The sequence below is a fragment of the Poecile atricapillus genome, chromosome 1 (assembly GCF_030490865.1).
Source record: "Poecile atricapillus isolate bPoeAtr1 chromosome 1, bPoeAtr1.hap1, whole genome shotgun sequence".
NCBI lineage: Eukaryota > Metazoa > Chordata > Aves > Passeriformes > Paridae > Poecile > Poecile atricapillus.
In genome coordinates, this window is record NC_081249.1 from 86,525,238 (window position 1) to 86,543,245 (window position 18,008).

The following is an 18,008-nucleotide window of genomic DNA, read 5'->3' on the forward strand; positions in this document are numbered from 1 at the left end:
TGTGGCCATTTCCTCTCATCCCATTGCTGGTTGTCTGGGAGAAGAGATCACTCCCCACCTGGCTCCAACCTTCTCTCAGGCAGCTGTAGAGGGTGAGGAGGTCTCCCGTGAGCCTTGTTTGCTCCAGGCTAAACAACTCCAGCTCTTGGCCACTCCTCATAGGACCTCTAGACCCTTTGCCAGCTCCTTTGCCCTTCTCTGGGCATGCTTCAGCACCTCAATGCCCTTCCTGAACTGAGGGACCCAGAACTGGGTCAACTCTTTTACTCAAAGAAGTAAAAGCAGCAATGTTTTTGGGGTATTGATCTCAGTTTCTTAAGATTGCAAACTCTTGCTGTGACTGGTGGAGTTTGGATGTTTCTGAAAGGGTAAAACCCGAGTCCATTAAATGGGAGGGGTATGAGTGGGCTAGTGTGGGGGCTCCTTGCTCTCTTTAAAAAAAAAAAGATTTAAAACCCAGATGAGGTCCTTTAACTACAAGGAGTGGGAGATTATCCAGAACCTCAGTCTGGAGTGAACTGATTCATTTTCTTTGTATCAGAACACAAAATTTGAGATGATATCTCAAAAAGGAAGCTCTCAAACAGGTCCCTTTATTTTAACTCCATTACTGTCTGGGTGCTTTAAAGCCTGGTGAGTCAGTCTGCCCATGTTGACCTAAAGTGAAGAACAATATGAATAAGGGAGCAAGGAAAACAGTGAAGAAAGGAAAGTTTTCTACAGAAGTAAAAATTGCTTTTACTCTTCAAAAGGCTCACTGTCACAGATTTTTGTCCTTTGTGATCAAATGAAATACATGTTCGTGGTTTCCTATGACAAAGGTCTGTAACAATCAAATCTTAGAGTTGAATATGTCCTTTTTTTTTCACAATTTCGAGCTAATTCAGAATGTCAGCAACAGAGGCATAGAAATTGCCTTCTTCATAGATAGTTTTATGATAAATGAATTTTTTATATCAAGTTGTTCATTTAAATACAGTAATACTCATTAATAATTCGAGTAACTAAACCAATAAGTAACAATACTGATTGTTTGCACTGTTCCTGCACTCTGTTTGACCTCTTATATTCTTCTCATTACATGGCCCTGTGGATTCTCTGGCAGGCTTCCTAGTTCTGTTGTTTCTGAAGAAAGACAGATGACTGGCGTTGATTGTCTTTGCTGGTCTTTTTTAAACTTTCTTTTTCCTAGCCTGCCCTGCTATGTTTACACTCTCCTATTTTCATCATTTAGATACAGCAAGCATTTTTCAAGGATGTCTGTATACACTACATTACTTTACAGATAAAGAAAATTGGTTGGTATTTCAAGTATTTCATGACATATGGAGCTGCAATACTTAATTTTTCAGAAGCAGAACTAAAACATATCCAATAAATATGGTGTTGAAAGCTTAGCAGTTAATTTACTAACAGTCTATGTGTGAAAAAAAAATAGGTCTTTCAGGTACTGAATAGTTTATGGTTTGCTCTTCTCAATAGAACAGTGTTACAATGCTTAAAATGACCTGATTTTTATCACTGCAGAAAATGAGCAACATTAGAAAGAATTTCCATCCATTCAACATGAAATGATACAGAATACCAACCACACTGTGGCCTCTTGCCAGCGAACATTCTGAGAAATACTTTCACTTGCAAACCTAAAAGCTTGCAGAAAACTATATGCCTTGGAAAAATAGAAAGCTGTGTGGGCAAATTTATCCAAAGCATGTAAACTTTAAAACATGCACAACACTTTTCAGAGATTTGTTGGCTTTTTAGATCAAGATGTTTCATCACAGCGCATTTGATCAATATGTTGTGGGAAAGCATATTTCAGATTATAATTTCCTGAGAAAATCACAGGCTAGTACATAGCCTGGGACTGCTCTGAGAGTGTTTGCCTAAGTCAGATGGAAGTTGGGGCTCTGATGCCATATCCACCTCTTGTAGGTAAAGAAATCAGGCAATAAAACGGGTATTGTAGTGTGTGGGGTGTGGTGAATTGTCAGTACGTCATCTCAGATGAAGTAATGACTTAGGAAGTACTTGCAGTCCTTGCTATGCAGTGTTAGGCAAATATAAAGTGAAGCCATAGAGCAGAAACGAGTAATTATGTATTACTCACTCTTCTGGAAAATCCAAAGCTTCACTGCTAAAAGCTGCTCATATTTCTCATCAACTTCCTGCTGATTCTCTGACAAAAAGGAAAACAGGCATGACTTAGATCCGTATTGACCAAGAATTTGAATGTCTCGGCTCCGCATTCAGACTGTACAGCAATCTGCATGCCAGATAGATATTGTTCAAATGCTTTAGTTTCTCATTTGTGACTGTATCTAGTGCCTAGATCCTGTACATACAGATATGTACCCAGATATGCTGGGCATGTTGGGACAGTGTAGGGATATTTGACTTGGCCTACCCAAGCTAATTGGGGTATTGTATGTGACTAGTCACAGCCTCACAGAATGCTCTGCTAGAGCAGTGTACATGCTAAACACTGAAAATACACACAGAAAATGAGTGGATTCAGTTTTGTTTGAAAAACTTCACATTGCCCTGGCCTGTATACGTGCCCAGTTGGAAAGAGAAAAGAGGGCAAGCACATTTAGTCTGATAAAATGGATTGACAAATTCAACTTTATTAGAAAGAAAATTAACTTGTGAAAAACATGTTTTCAATGCAACTCCAATCATCACTTTGACTCATCTAGAGAAAGAATGGAGCAGGGGGAAAGTATGTGTATATAAAATGGGATAGTAACAGAGAGCTACTTTCTGAAGTCTGGACAAAATGAGTTGAAGACATACTGATTTTCTGCTGTCCAAAAGGCATGTGACAAGATTCTACTCTGAAAATCAAGCATACTTCTGTATTTGCACTGCTTTGGTCTTGAAGTTGACACTGTTCCTCATTTCATAAAATTTCTAGCCAAGCTATGATATCCAGTTATATCTTTCCTTATGCCAATAAAAAGCGGGTCCACAGACTGGTTTAAGATTTCCAGTATCAAGGAACTTTTTGTGTGTCTTACTTGTAAATGCTGCTTAGTGTGAGGTTCATTATCCCTCCATGTTAAATCCCGATCTCTGTGCTTCTAGATTTATCCACTCTGGCTCCTAGTTTCTTAGTCACACAACTGAAAATTTCTTCATTTTCCCTCTCTACCAAAGGCACCTGGAATAGTTTCCTCCTTGCACTGGGATCTTAAGTATTATGCCTGTTTTGGTACTGATGTGCTCTTATCACAACAGTGCGACAATACAAAGAGGTCCTCTGGAATCAGCAATTTCACTAAAATAGCAAATTCAATAGCTTGTTTCCAGAGAAACAAGTACTTTTCAATTGTTCTAAACATAGTTTCTTCCAGAGTTTCAGTTTTCTGAAACTCTGAAATTTTATCTTTTTCTTTTCCATGCCTGGTTGTTAACAAGAAAACCCTCTTACCATCCTGCTAAAGCCACACTGCACTTAAATAAAGGGTGAGCTTCTGGAGCAATTCTGGATCCTGGGGTTGTTTGCTATTTCCTCCTCCCTTCTTAACTCTTTTTGCCTATTACTTAATACCTGTTAAAATAAGAGATGGGGTCTGAGGCACTTCAAATCTGCAGATATCTATGACGTAGTGTTAACTGTCTCTGACATCATTTCTACTAATGCAAGCAGCTTCCTTCACAGTGTGACTGCCCTCTTTGCAAACCACACACCTGCCACTCATCATTGTCACTGTAAGGCCACATCATTCTGGGAAGTTTTGTGTCATAGTTCTCACTAGTAACATAGTGGGAACAGTAGTTCCCACAGCTCCAGCAGCATCCTGGGAAGTTTCCTTTGTGTCCCATCTTGGTCATCAGAAAGGTTTTAGGAAAGATGAGTAGGTAACCTAGTTAGGCACAAGTATTTTTAAACATCTGCTGTGCTGATAGAAAGAATAATTTAATTTATTATTAAATTTATTGTTTAATAATAAATAAATGTGGCTGAATAATTAGCTAGAAGGTTGAAAGAATGTACTTTACCATTAAAGCTGAAATTGTTAGAATCTGGCTTTTAACAGGCATACATCAATTTCTACACCACATTGCTATAGTAGTCTCCATTTCCTCCTCATACTTTTTACCACTGAAGTAACTTCATGCCTTCTCTGCATTGCTCAACACCTTTTTCAGTGCCCCCAGCTCCTTTTCATGCTCCTAATTACTCCTGGAGTATACTCAGCTTCCTCTTCACATTCATCTTCTGTTTGGTTGAGAAGACAAAGTAGAAAGGAAATTGCCTGTTATTTCCCCAGGTTGCAGTTACAGACTGTTTTTGTGTGGCCTACCTTATTTTCTTTTCAGATTGGCTCTTTTTCCATTTCCTATGTAAGGGTGTGAATCCAATCCCCAGTTACTATAGATTATTTTGTTTCCTTGGTAATATAATCAAGAGTTTAGCCAACATGTCCAGGAAACTGATTCTTCCCCTGTGTTCAGTGGTTGGAAGACCACAATGAGATTCTGCATCCAGTACAAGAAAGGCACTGACAGACTGAAAGGAGTCCAGTGGAGGGTCACTGGGATGATCAGGGACTGGGACAAACCCGCAGAAGGAAGTAGTATCATTTAATTCAGCCTGGAGAAACAAAGGCTACATGGGAACATAATTTCAGTCTTCCACAATGTAAAGTGGGATTATAGAGAAGAAAGAGGCAGATTCTTCCTTGAGGTGCACAATGAAAGGGCACAAAAAAGTGGGCACAGGCTGTAATTTGGGAAATTCTGATTTAAGGAAGAGTTCACAGCATAGATGTTTAAGCATGGGAGCAGATGTCCAGAGATTATGTGGACTCCCCATTCCTCCAGATACAAAAACATGACTTCTTTGAAGCTAGCCTTGAGAGATTTGAGCACATAATGTTAGGAAGTTCCTTCCTATCAAAATTATTTTGTGATTCTGTATATTAAGTATTCTGAAACTTCTTTTCAGATTTACTAAAATTCATGAACAACAAGTCATTTAATAGGGGGAGCAGAGATGAGGGGAAAAAGTAGACTGACAGACAGATGAGCGAACAAATGAAGTAATGTTATCAGATTCCTTTCCCTAGAAATGTACTTGTCCTGACCACTGGCAAAAATGGTAGACCACTAGCCAGCACCATCCCTTGCCAAATGTTAGTGTCTGCAGTAAGAAATCCAGATTACCATTACAGGTAATTATCATTACAGGAGTTTCCTGTAGTGCCATTCTGAAGGCAGCTGTAGCTGTATTGGTGTGTTTTTACCTGTCCTGGCCCCCATGCAGACATGAAAAAGCAGTCTGTTATGATTACTTCTGCTGTGTGACATGTCTACAGGACACCTTTGCAGAATCAGGAAATAATTAAGCAGTGGCAAATACTAACAAGTTGAAACATTAGGGAATCTTTCGCCAGTGACATGATAATCAAAGAGGTAAGCTTTAATGAAACAATCATATAGGCAGGAACCGGTTTGGCTTGCAATACCTCACAGAGCTATGTGAAATATGAGAGCTTTCCAAAGCTATTGTTTGGGAGTTCAAGGAGTGTGAGAGCAGACAGTATTGAGGAAATTGAACGTATGCAAATTTTATGTAAATATCTTTTGTTAGATGGTGATTGAAGCCGTGGAGGAGGAGCACCATTTCAGGCCAGTTTAAAAACCAGGGACAGGCTGTCAGCTCAGGATCAGTCTCTCTATTTCTCCATGCACAAACATGTGGTCAAGGATTCTTCTTGGTATTCTGTCCTTGAACTGGTTTCCCATAGTGTCTTCTGAAACGTAAGTGGTCACACATGCTGTGTCTTTATGATAACATTTTATTGTATTTTCCACCAGCTTATTTCTTCTGAGGCACTGCTATATAATAAACAGGATATTTGAGACACAGATCCTTAAATGTGCTGATTTGGAAGTAGATGACATTGAAGGATGATTTGGAATGGTGCTCTCCATCATAAAACTGCTGTGAAATCTAGTGTGGATGACAGAAACCTGGAACTTGAGTAGCTGAAGTGGGATGTGCATGGGTAAAGTGGCAAGGAGACTCAGGACTAGACTAACAAGTAATACTAATAATTAGGATTGATATGCATCAGCAGCACAGAGAGAGGCCAGACAGTGGCTGGAGCTAAGACCATGCTGAATGGCAAACACAGTACAATTAGTATTCATATTAGCACTGTCAGTGTCCACACCTTTATACAAACAGAAGATTTCAGCCACAGTATTCAAAAATCCACCAACATTAGAGCTTAAACCCTCTTCTCAAAAATTCTAAAGGAAAACACTGTGAAAAACAGCTTAGCTTCCTCCAATACACTGTTCATTTTAATACTTTTCATTTTGGTCTTTGAATTTCATGCAGCCCGAACTGGGCAAGTGGAAATAGAAATAAGGCAATATAAGCTGGCAAATCTGTGGGAGGAAAAAAGGGAAAGGATCAGAAGGAAAAGATTGTGTGAATCATGTTGTGCTACAAAACCAACTTGTGAATTCTGTCATACATTATTTGGAAAGAGTTGTTTGGGTAGGAAACTGTTGGACAGCAACAGAGTTTTAGACAAACATAGCAAATATGAAGAAAGGTTTTTTAGAGGAGTACTTTGGGGAAGGAAGGCTGCCCTAATTATAGAGAGAAAAAGTGTGAATAAATAACTTCAGTGGAAGAAAACAAAGAGAACAGCACAGGGAGAAGCATGGAAACAGAATTGAGGATGCAGATTAGATTGAGCAGTTCCTGGAATTTTCTACAAAATGGAATAGCAAGATCACTTCTTGTGCATAAAATAGATTGAATTGTGTCAGTTCTTATCTGAGAGATATCCAGAGAATGACAAATTTAAAGATTGTTGCAACCCTTAACTAGTATTTTTCTTGATCCCAAGAAGAAGCTAAATATCGCTCCTCCTTATGGGAGGCTGCAGAAGTTTAAGTACACACCCAGGTAATGGGAGGACAAATGCAACTATGCTTTAGCCACTTCAGCAACTGGAGCTGTGTAAGGCTGTGTGAGAGGTGCAGTATCATGTTGGGTAAGACGCTGCACAGAAGGATGCCAGTCCCTCAGCTCAGAAAGAATTGTGAGGGATTGAAAAGTTGACATTTGTATTTTCATAGCATATTATTTAAAATCCACTGAAAGAAATTTAAATCCTTCCATTGGTTTGGGCAACCCTTGGATCATGTCTTCCTTCACACCTATGGCACTTCTGTGGTATTTTCCTCTCCTGTTTGCTCTGAGTTTCCTGCCTGGCTGAACTTTCTGATCTGGTCTTACAGGCAGTATGTGCTGCTGGTCCCATCGGTTGTGCGGAGTGACGCTCCACAGACGGCATGTGTGCAGTTACACAACCTCAGCGAGCCCCTGTCCGTGAGCGTTGTCCTGGAATATGGCAGTGTCCAAAAGACCCTCTTTGAGGAACCCATGACAGAGAATGACTTCTTCAAGTGCAGCGAGTTCAAGGTATTTTGTCTTTTGAAACTACTGAAGAGGGTGTAGTAGCTGGAAATAATTCTGATTGCAACTCTCCTTGTCAATGAGGGAAAGAAGACAAAGTGTTTAAAAACTGTTGGAAAGGCTGACAAAATAGGGGGAAAAAAAGACCTATGGACTGTAGAAGGGAGCTAGAGAAAGACTTTCCATCTCGATTCACAGAGTGAATAGAAAAAAGCTTTAGATTGTCATCACAGTTGTGTGCTCCTTATGGAACTGTTTAAGTATCAAGCAGGAGAACTCAGAGGCATTGCAGTTATTCCCTTTCACATGACCCTGCAAGATCTGCACACACAAGAGTCCCCAGGTGAGGTCTTCCAGAATGCAGCAGGAGAAAACACTTCAGAATTAAAGGTATATGCCTGTGGCAAGCTGCATTTAAGAAGGAAATGCATAGGACAGGGCACAGCTTCAAATCTTATTACCTGGTGACAGATTATGGGCCTTCCACGGGAGAAATTCACAGAAATTATCTCACTGACAAAGGTGGGGCTTCTCATGACTTTCCATAAGCCATTTATGACTCAACTAACAGTATCTTAGTCTAAAACCCTGCACATCAGGGAACCTCAGCATGTCTCATTTACCACTTTTCCTCTGGGGCTTTGTTCCTTTGCAGGTTCCTCCTGCTACTTCTGATCCCCTGGCATTCATTTCCTTCTCAGCCAAAGGTGCCGGAGTTGTCTTAGCTGAGAGAAGATCAGTGGCGATTCAGAATGTGGATGGTGCTGTCTTCATCCAGACAGACAAACCCTTCTACAAGCCAGGACAAACAGGTAGATGAAGGGTTTGAGTCATCTAGAGAAGTGAGAAATTGAGGGCAAGGGTGGGTCAAGGATGACAGAAACTTACTCTTGTGGAATAAAAACCTCATCTGAGTTTGGGATCATCAAAGTTAGTGAAAAATAGAACCAACTCACAGCAGCACAACGAAGTAGTAGAATCCATGTGTTTGTACTTAGTTAATTTCATTTACAGGATCCCGGGTTCTGTCAGGTTTACTTGAGGAGAGTCGCATAAAAAGTATCCTTAAAAATACAGAAAATATTAGGTTAAGTTTGGAGCTGATAAAGTTAATATAAAAATGAAGCAAACGCCTCATTTCCTGTCAGCAACTCTTTCTCCTTAACGGTTGATCTATTTCAAAGATTGTAAATTATTCCATTACAATATTTAAATGGCAGTACTAGTTGTGGTAGAGCTATCTCTTTAGCATAATTATACTTCAATGCTGCACAGAGTCTACACTTAGAAGAAAGACAAATTCTTCCTTCTCTCAAAGAAGAAAGAATTCCTTCTCTCCTTCTCTCCTTCTCTCCTTCTCTCCTTCTCTCCTTCTCTCCTTCTCTCCTTCTCTCCTTCTCTCCTTCTCTCCTTCTCTCCTTCTCTCCTTCTCTCCTTCTCTCCTTCTCTCCTTCTCTCCTTCTCTCCTTCTCTCCTTCTCTCCTTCTCTCCTCTCTCCTTCTCTCCTTCTCTCCTTCTCTCCTTCTCTCCTTCTCTCCTTCTCTCCTTCTCGCCTTCTCTTCCTCAAAATGATTTTTTCATTGAACTGATTTGTACAAACAGGTGGGTTTTGTAGGAAATATTCCAAAGAACAGAGTTCTTCAATAAGGATTAAAGGCAGTAAATTGCATTCACTAATGAGGTTGCTTCAGTCCAAGTGGGTAATAATTAAAGATATTTCAGCTGACATTTATATTTGTTTTATTTTTTCACTGGCTAAGACACTCCTTTCATTTTCCCTGGATGCTCTTTAGTTTTCCAAAAAAGCCTGGGCAAAGCTGTGTATTGAAAATGATTTATCACTGCTAATAAAATAAATTATAGAGGCATCAGCATGTGACACTTGGAGATCTGACACTTGGTGCCAGGTTGATAGTTGGACTAGACAGTCTTGGAGGTTTCTTCCAGCCTTGATGATTCTGTAATCCTTTTTTTGTCCTGTGTCTTTTTCAGTGATGTTTCGTGTGATCACGTTGGACACCCAGTTCAGACCTGTTCAGGAGACGGTGAGTGTGAGTGATAGCCAAAACTTTTCAAGTACCCTCTTGAGGTACCTCTTCACTGAGACTCTCTCACTTAGATATTGAATAAGAAGGGCCTGGAATATGCTTCCTAATAGATTTTATATTTTGTATTTTTTGTATTTTGTATATTTGCTGTGACTCCTTACCTTTGCATTCCATCATTTCCCTGTCTTTGTGGAGGGCAAGGCTCTGAAAGCACTTGTGGAAATCTCTCACAGCACACATATTTTGTAGTCCCAGATATGTAGAAAACGACTGGATATTTTTGCAGAAAAGATAAATTCACAAACAGGTTGTCCTGTTAAAATTATCTCTTTATTTACTTTATTTATCTCATGAGTTGTAAATTGTTTGCTTGCCCAGCCTTCTCTGTCCACAAAAAGGTGTTCACAGCTTTCCTTATGTTCTAGTGTTTATCAACCTCTGCTGTTAGATTATTGTTTTGATAAATTTTTTTCTCTCCCTTTATTTCCTCCTCCAGTATCCCAGAATCATCATTGAGGTAAGAGATACAACATGAAATTAAAGCACGAGTTCCTTTGGAAAGACTATGCTCCATCATTCCCCATAGAGTCAACAGCTGAGGGAAGCTCATCCAGAGCACACCATTTAGAGCCAATGGATTTGAGGCTGAGCAGTGGCAATATCCTCTATCAAGCACCAGAGGAGAAGAAATCAGCAGAACTGGAGCTGTTAGTCAGAGACAGAGTGGGGTTGCTGCTCTGCCTTTCATTAGAGTTCAAACAGGAGTGTTCTGTCCAGGCTTACCTTGGGTGAACTACAGCAAATAACTGGGGAAATAGCCTCATTCTCTTACACAGGCATAAGAATGGTGACTTTCTGAAATGCCATGTTCTCATGGGGATGGGTTAACAATGAATCATCTTCTACATTTCACATCACTACATCTCCCAGCGCTTTCTGAGAGAGGCCAGCATAATATTCCTGCCTTACAAAGGCAGTTGAGTCAGAAAGATCTGTGCTATGAGTGTCATAGATAGGCAGCCTGTGCCCCATATGCAACCTATGTCCCAATCAGGAACTGTTTCTGAATGATCTGAGGCCATCTGTCAGTGCAGCTAATTCCCAGTTAAACATAAACTTAGGTTTGTTAAATCCACAAGCAGAGATGAAAAGTCACGTCATCAGCCCCAAAGCGCTCTTAGCCTGTGACACATTTAGGAAATATGTCAGAAGACAGGCCTCGAAAGAAGGCAAGAAATGGTGATAAATGTTTTCCTATAACTCTTCCAGGATCCAGAGCAAAACAAGATCTTCCAGTGGCTGGAGGTGACATCCAAGCATGGAATTGTCCAGCTCTCCTTTCCACTAATCCCAGAGCCTATTCTGGGGTCCTACCAAATTACTGTGGAAAAGAAGTCAGGTGAAAAAGAGTACCATTCCTTCAGAGTGGAGCAATATGGTAAGCAAAGGCTCATAAACTACCCTGTGCTAGCAGTGAGGCTCTGCCTAAGTCAGATAAAAGCTACTAGTGCACAGTTTAAGTCCTTTGAATTCTCTGTGTCATGCCTGGAAAAGAAAGACAAGGAGAGAGCTGGGTGGACTGGTGCATGAGAAACAGGCCTTTCCCAGCTGTGTTGTCATTATTGCTGGTGACCTGGGATAAAAGAGAAGTTGAAGAGAGGAGGTGTCAGCAATCTATTTGATTTTATTATTTCACTTAATCTGTTGCCTTTCTCCTTCACTGCAACTGGATTGCATAATAACTTTTGTTCTCCAAGGCTGAACTACTTTGAGACATTGGCATTACTCATTTTTCTTTAAGAAAAGAGATTAAAGTGATTTATCATGGGTTTTGCTGTGACTATTATAGTTATTAGTATCATTATTATTTAATTTTAAGGAAGTTACTCATCTTACCACTGAAGGTTACTTTTTCTATCGTAACATACTACAGCCATTTCCTAGTTAGGATCTTCTTTGATCCATTTCCTCCGCCTTGTTGGTGAAAATGTCTTTGCCAACTGTTTTTTTACTGCCTTACACACACACACGCACATACACATACCTGTGAATGGCACACAATTGCTGATCAGTCATATTCACATTCCATTCTCAGTGCTGCCAAAATTTGAAGTGACAACCACTGGGCCAAAGGCAATTTCTTTCTTTGATGAGGAAGTCAGGGTGAACGTTTGTGCCACGTAAGTATCAGAGCTGAAGACAGCACGATTGTGCATAACAGATGGTATAGGCATTGGATGGTGGGCTGTGCTGGGAAGCAGAGACCCTGCTGCTGGTTCAGAATCTGGCTTTGAGCAAATCCTTTAGCTATGACTTTCATGATATAAAATAGGATAACTCTTTTCCCACTACATAGCAGAATTAAAACTGGGAGAGTTTGTGTGTGTCCAAATCAAGCACTTCCTACTTGCTAGCTGTTGTGTTTTATTATTACAGAAAATGAGAATCTATCATTAAAATTGCTGTGCTGTGATGCTGCCAAAGTGCAGGGTGCCAGGAGCTAAAAGGGTGAATAGGGTTCTTCTGCAATATGTTCTGCCTTGTGTAAGACCAATGAGAAAAAGCTGCAGGGAATGATACCCTGAGTCCAACCCTCCTTTCCAGCTTCATTCTTCTTTAAAGAATGACTGCACCAAAACAATGGTGAAGCAGGGCTTTTCTAACAAAATGGCAGAAACAGCCTATAAATAGTAGAAGGGAATTCTTCTAAGGCTGACTGACTCCCAACTGCTCTTCTGTCTGTGCTCTGGGTACTGCGGAGGGATTTAGAGTCATCATTGCTCTGCAACTTTTGCAGGTCTCATATTAAATCCACGTGATTGAATTCCCATGTTTCTGCCTCTCCTAGGTACACTTATGGCCAGCCAGTGCAAGGGAATGCCCGAATAAATGTGTGTCAGCAGCGCTTTTATAGTCCACTGTGTCAACAAAACCGGAAAAAAAACTGTGAATCTGCCACTGGACTGGTGAGATACATGCTACATAACAAGTCCTTTCTTCCCTGTCAGCTTTACTACCCATGTAGCACAGAATTAGGTGGCATCATTAATTTCCAAGGGAACACCAGAAGGACAGTCTCAGTGGTGTGTTTTTCTCACTCACACACAATGCTGAGAGAACTCACTAAAAGACTGATTTTTCCCTCAGAATGAATCAGTAGGAAGGAGGGAAGCTTATGAAACTGTAAATTTGTAATAATTTCTGAAACACTGGGGCTGTGTTCTTATCAAATCCAATCAGAAGATCTCTGTTGGGAGTCTTTGAGAACACTTAATATTAAACAAATGAATAATTTGTCAACTAGCTCAGACTCACTGTGTTGTGGTCACAGAGCACAAGCATTATGCAAGATGGGTTTAAAAAGGAGCATGAGCATAGAGAACACTAGAGGGGATAAGGAGAGAAGTTCCAGGTGCTAGAGTAAATGATATTGAAACAGTCATCTGGGATGGGAGCTGGGGAGCAAGAAATGTAAGGTAGGTGGGGAGCTATTCAGAGACCCACTAATATATAATGAGGAGCAATTTTGCAAACCTTTAGAAAAATGTCTTTTTCCCTTTGTGCTGCTATTTCAGCTGGGAAAGGATGGCTGCCTGAGCACTGTCATCTCCATCAAAAAACTCCAGCTTTACCGCAGCTATGCCATGATGTATGCCAGCCTCAATATAGAAAGCATCGTCACTGAAAATGGGACAGGTAACACCAAGTGGATGTTGGGAGTAACTGATTAAAGCTAATGCATGGATCTTCCTGAGAGGAATCCCCTGGATCAGCATCTGTGTGGTGAACAGGCAGCAATTATGGTTTTCTTTGCATAGCTCTCCCTCCAGAGCATCCCCACTCCATACAGCTTATCAAAAGGAACAGCTTTCTGCTAGTGTCTGATTTCTGTTTCCTCTCCTTTATACTGGGTGTGTCTCACAGGTATCCAGATCAAGGCCTATGACTATGTTTCAGTCAACCAAGAAAATCACCAAGTGCAGTTCAGGAATATGGATTCCTATTACAAGAGGGGAATTCCTTACCATGGTGAGGTAGGTACATGAGAGGATACGTTTAGGCCCAAACTCCCTGAGATCCAGCATTATGATCTCTGTGTTGCCCCATGTATGGCTGTCACCTGAATGAGCTGTCAGCTTCCCATGATAATGCTGCATAACAGTGACTGCACAGTTCTCTTGATACTCCTAGAGAAAAAAAAAGAAAATTGTATCACACCTGGCACGTCAGGGTCTCTTTTCTGCTATAGTCAGAGGATGCCTAAAAAGTGAGTAAGTGGAAGGTCACATAAGTGGGGAACAGGAGTCTTCAAGAAAATTCTTCAGGAATGGTTACGCCTAAACTAAAGGTAGAATTCACCCTGTGTTGAATCACACAATCCCAGGGATGTTTACTTATAGCAGTATAGATGTTGGAGCATATTCCTGCTTCTTAGCAACCTACACATGCAGGATAAACCAGGCACAAAAAGGACAATGACCTGTACAGCATCATCCTGACAGGCCATGCACACAGTGGGTGTGCACAGATGTGTAGGAGTTGAAAGGTGCTACTGAGCTCCACAGGTTGCCTGTGGCCATGAAGTCATCTGGTTATTTTAGCTGTGTTAATCAATGTTCTTCAATAAAAATTCCTCCTCCCTTTGTGACACATAGGTTATGCTGCACTGATGGGAATTTCCCACTGATGGGAATTTTCCTGTCACAGAACTCCTGCTCCCTCAAAATACTGAGGAGCATTTGCCTCTTCAATGCATTTCACTGCTATTTCTACTACTACTATTTCTACTCCCTGCAACAGTCCTCAGTGTTTAAGTGAACATCCTCTGGTAAACAGAGCTTTTCTTTTGTTATTGTTCTTTTTTTTTTTTCCTGAATCCCTTTGGTATTCGTTGTGTTCAGATCACTGTGACAAGTGTGGATGGTGAGCCTGTTGCCAACAGCACTGTCCTGCTGGAGCTCAATGGAGATTATCTGGCCAGCTATTCTACCAACAAAAATGGCACTGCTGCTTTTTCCATTGACACCTCCAACTTCTTTGATCCCAGTTTTAAGCTGACAGTAAGTAAACACAGGCTACAGCCTAATTCATTAATAAATACTTCATGGGAGAGAGGGTATAGAAGGAACACCTGCAAACTCTGTGAAAATCATATGAGAAAACACCTCAACGCCTCAGAAGAGGCACACTGCATCCCAGCTGTGGCTCTGAGTTGTAGTGATCTTCAGTCCCACCCTGCTTTTCTCTCCCCTTTAGAAGCTCTTTCTGCATTCATCTTCCATCTCTTTATTCTGTGTATTAGAGGACCTTCCTCAGACACTGCACTGCCTTCCCCATCTAGCCTTGGTGCGTGCCAGCATCTTTCACTGCTGCTGACTGCTTCCCTGCATTTCTGCTGGCACAAACTCATGCCTGTTATCATCACATGGTCCTCTTGTATTGTCATGCCTTTGTTCTGGTATGATGGAAAGAGCTGAGAAAAATTGTGTCATTTAGTACAATGCCATTCTAATTCAGTGTAAGTCCCAGCAGTTTATGTAACTGGTCCCAAGCCTGAAAAGAAACTGAAATAACCCCCCTATTGCAATGTGCCACAGGCATCTGGATGCCTACAAGTGTCCAGAAGGCCACTCACTCTGCACTGGTGAAACAAATTTTTCACACACAGTCTTACTCATGGCTTAAACAGCCTCCCAATTCAGTTTCCCAACAGAATATTTTACAGAAAAGATGTCTTTGCCTCTCACCTGCTCTGCATTTTCTTTTCTTCCATGCTGTTGATTCCACATGTATGGTTTACTGTTTTGCAGGTCAAACAGGCACCAGATGAATGTGCAGACTTTATCTGGGGGATTGATAATGAGCCCAAAGCCTCGTTCCTTGTCCGGCGTTTCTACTCACGGACCAACAGCTTTCTGAAGATTGAGCCAGTGACAGAGGAGCTCAGCTGTGGCCAGCAGCAAACAATCAATGTTCATTATGTCCTGAACAGAGAAGGCTACAGCAATGCCACACACACAAACTTCTACTATGTAGTAAGTCCTAATGTTACGCCTAAAACACCTTTTTTTCACCTTCTCTCGAACACCCTGTAAGGCAGAAATCTCATGATCAGACAGTGGTTATGGATCAGGGCTCAACCTGATGTCCTTCAAGGCTTCTCAGAAGAATACTCAAAATCAATTATTTCATGGTGGAAGGGAGAAGGTGCTTTTGATTCCCTTTCATGAGATTTTTCTATTCCCAGGTGATGACACAAGGAAAAATTACTCTCAGTGGCCAGAAGCAAGTCAGCATTTCTGGTGGTAAGTTCCAGACAATACTACTCATACTTCAGAGCATCGTAAGTTTTGCAAGTGATGAAAGCAGAAAACTATGGCTAAATCAGGTACAAGTTCCTAAAGCCCCATGACCTGTTACTTCTCACAGAATCATTTTCTTTTGCTGCAGCATCTAGCCAACCCCCCATATCATAATTAATTTTATCTTATTAATAGAAAGATATTTTTTTGGGGGGGACCAAACACATGGAATGCAACCTTCATCTGTTTTATTGTATTATTTTATAATGCCAAGGAGTATTTATGGTCTCACAGTTATTGTGTGACATCCTAGTCTTCACCAACTAGAATAATAAGGTTTTAAGGTTTAGAATAATAAGTGTCCCACTTGAAAGGGATATTTAGCAGCCAGCTCTTGAAATTCATTGTTTTTCAGAAATCTCCAAATACCCACAAATGACAGTGATCCTGACCTTCATTCTTTCATTGTTAAAAATAACTTTTCTTGCAGAACCTGGTCTATTTGCACACTTCAGGAGGTGGTTTAAGTAAGCCTCTCTCCATACATAGGACTTGTTTTCATATTCATTTGTTGGTCTTAAGCTTAATTCCCTGTCCACGCACTTGTGGTTTTCATTCATGTAGAGAAGAATTTCATATTTCTTAGTGTTAAGGGAACTCTCTTTTAACCCAGGATATTGCTCTATTTCCTCTGGTGTAGGAGGTTCTAGTTTAAAGGCAATGTTATGCTCTTCTCATAGCAATTGTGCACAGATTTCCATGTTTAACTTCTTCCCAGAGCAGAACTCTCTCTGCAAAGCACCCTGGTCTCAGCATCCTCCAGCTTGTATCTGTTACCTTGCTGATGGGAGCTGTCCCTCAGTCACTGAGAGATGAATCTCCCAATATCCAATTCCCTGGGTTTTAAAAGTGCTTATAGGTTACAAATAAATATGTGGTCCTTCCACCAAAGCTGATGTTTGCCTAAGCTCTTTTGCTGGCTTGTCCTCCCCTGATCCATGTCCCTTCCACAGCTCCCAGAGGTACGTTTTCCATCACACTGACTGTCACTGAGAAGCTTGGCCCCAGCGCCAGATTGCTGCTCTACACGGTGCATCCTCATGGAGAGATAGTGGCTGACAGCTCCAGGATACACAGTGATATATGCTTCAAAAACAAGGTGGAAACCTTTGCTTTCTTATTAAGGGATATATCAGGGTTTGCTGAAAAAGGGTCAGGAAACGATCTCAAGAGCCCTGCACTGGGGATGGCATTTAGGAATGGAAAAGGCGCAGGTATGTCTGGGATCACGAGAAGCTGTCCCTGGAACTGGCACATATGGTCAGGCTCAGACAAAACTCTTCACACAGTGGAGAGAGAAGGGTGGCTAGGGGATTATGTGAATTTTTACGAACGGATCTGGAAAGGCCATCTAGCGTTAGGAGCTTTGTCCTACAGACAACAGTGAGTGCCGGTGGAAGGGGAGATTTACTTCTCTGTGCCAGTCCAACTCACCTTATTTCCGTGGCGTTGTCTTGGATGTTCTGATTTCCAGGTCCAGCTCAAGTTCTCTGAGAAGCAGGGTCTCCCGGGCTCTAAAGTTGGACTCCACCTGGAAGCTGCTGCCAGCTCTCACTGTGCCCTGCGAGCAATTCAGAGCATCTTTCTTCAGTCTGGGCAAGAGTTATCTGCCGAGAGTGTAAGTCACATCCCCAGTCCTGTGTTATTTTGAGCAAGGAACAACTCAGTTCCTACCTGATGTCTCTGCTGCTGACTGTATTTTTATTTTTCCTCTGGAAACAGACATCTGTGTTTAAAGGCAGGACTAAGGCAATCATATACTTCAAAGACAGAAACGGATGGCACAACACTACTTTTGGGAAGCATGGCAGTGTAACATATACCCCTTATAAGAATATGCCTTATGTAAATCCTTGACAGCTTATTTCCTCACTGTAGAGTGATTATGTCAAAATTGCATTTTTACAGCTCAGGTACGCCTTGGGCTCAGAACAAAAGCTGTGGATGACAGCTAGTGTCTTGTAAAATTCATCTTCTCTTTGCTTAGCTCAAGAGTGTACCTCCATGCTTTCTGCTCAAGTTCACTTCACAAAACCATTGTGGCTCAGAAGGAACAGGGTACAGTTCAGGCCAAATTGCTTATTCATCTCTAGGTAGACATCACTAGTTAAGCCAAAGTCTGCAGGATTGCTCAGGGACCACCATAAACAT

At 41.2% G+C, this 18,008-nt stretch overlaps 1 protein-coding gene across 1 annotated transcript in view; it reads left to right on the plus strand.

The window, feature by feature from the left end:
- The first annotated feature begins 5,704 nt into the window (after positions 1 to 5,704).
- Positions 5,705 to 18,008, plus strand: part of LOC131583322 (ovostatin-like) — a 29,386-nt gene continuing 17,082 nt past the window's right edge. Inside the window, exons 1-15 of the mRNA XM_058847286.1 lie at positions 5,705 to 5,769; positions 7,270 to 7,453; positions 8,103 to 8,259; positions 9,440 to 9,492; positions 9,992 to 10,012; positions 10,765 to 10,933; positions 11,591 to 11,675; positions 12,344 to 12,461; positions 13,071 to 13,191; positions 13,420 to 13,529; positions 14,397 to 14,555; positions 15,306 to 15,530; positions 15,743 to 15,800; positions 16,811 to 16,956; positions 17,332 to 17,475. Of these exons, the coding sequence (XP_058703269.1) occupies positions 5,705 to 5,769; positions 7,270 to 7,453; positions 8,103 to 8,259; positions 9,440 to 9,492; positions 9,992 to 10,012; positions 10,765 to 10,933; positions 11,591 to 11,675; positions 12,344 to 12,461; positions 13,071 to 13,191; positions 13,420 to 13,529; positions 14,397 to 14,555; positions 15,306 to 15,530; positions 15,743 to 15,800; positions 16,811 to 16,956; positions 17,332 to 17,475 (1,815 nt within the window). The remainder of the gene's footprint in view (positions 5,770 to 7,269; positions 7,454 to 8,102; positions 8,260 to 9,439; positions 9,493 to 9,991; positions 10,013 to 10,764; positions 10,934 to 11,590; positions 11,676 to 12,343; positions 12,462 to 13,070; positions 13,192 to 13,419; positions 13,530 to 14,396; positions 14,556 to 15,305; positions 15,531 to 15,742; positions 15,801 to 16,810; positions 16,957 to 17,331; positions 17,476 to 18,008) is intronic.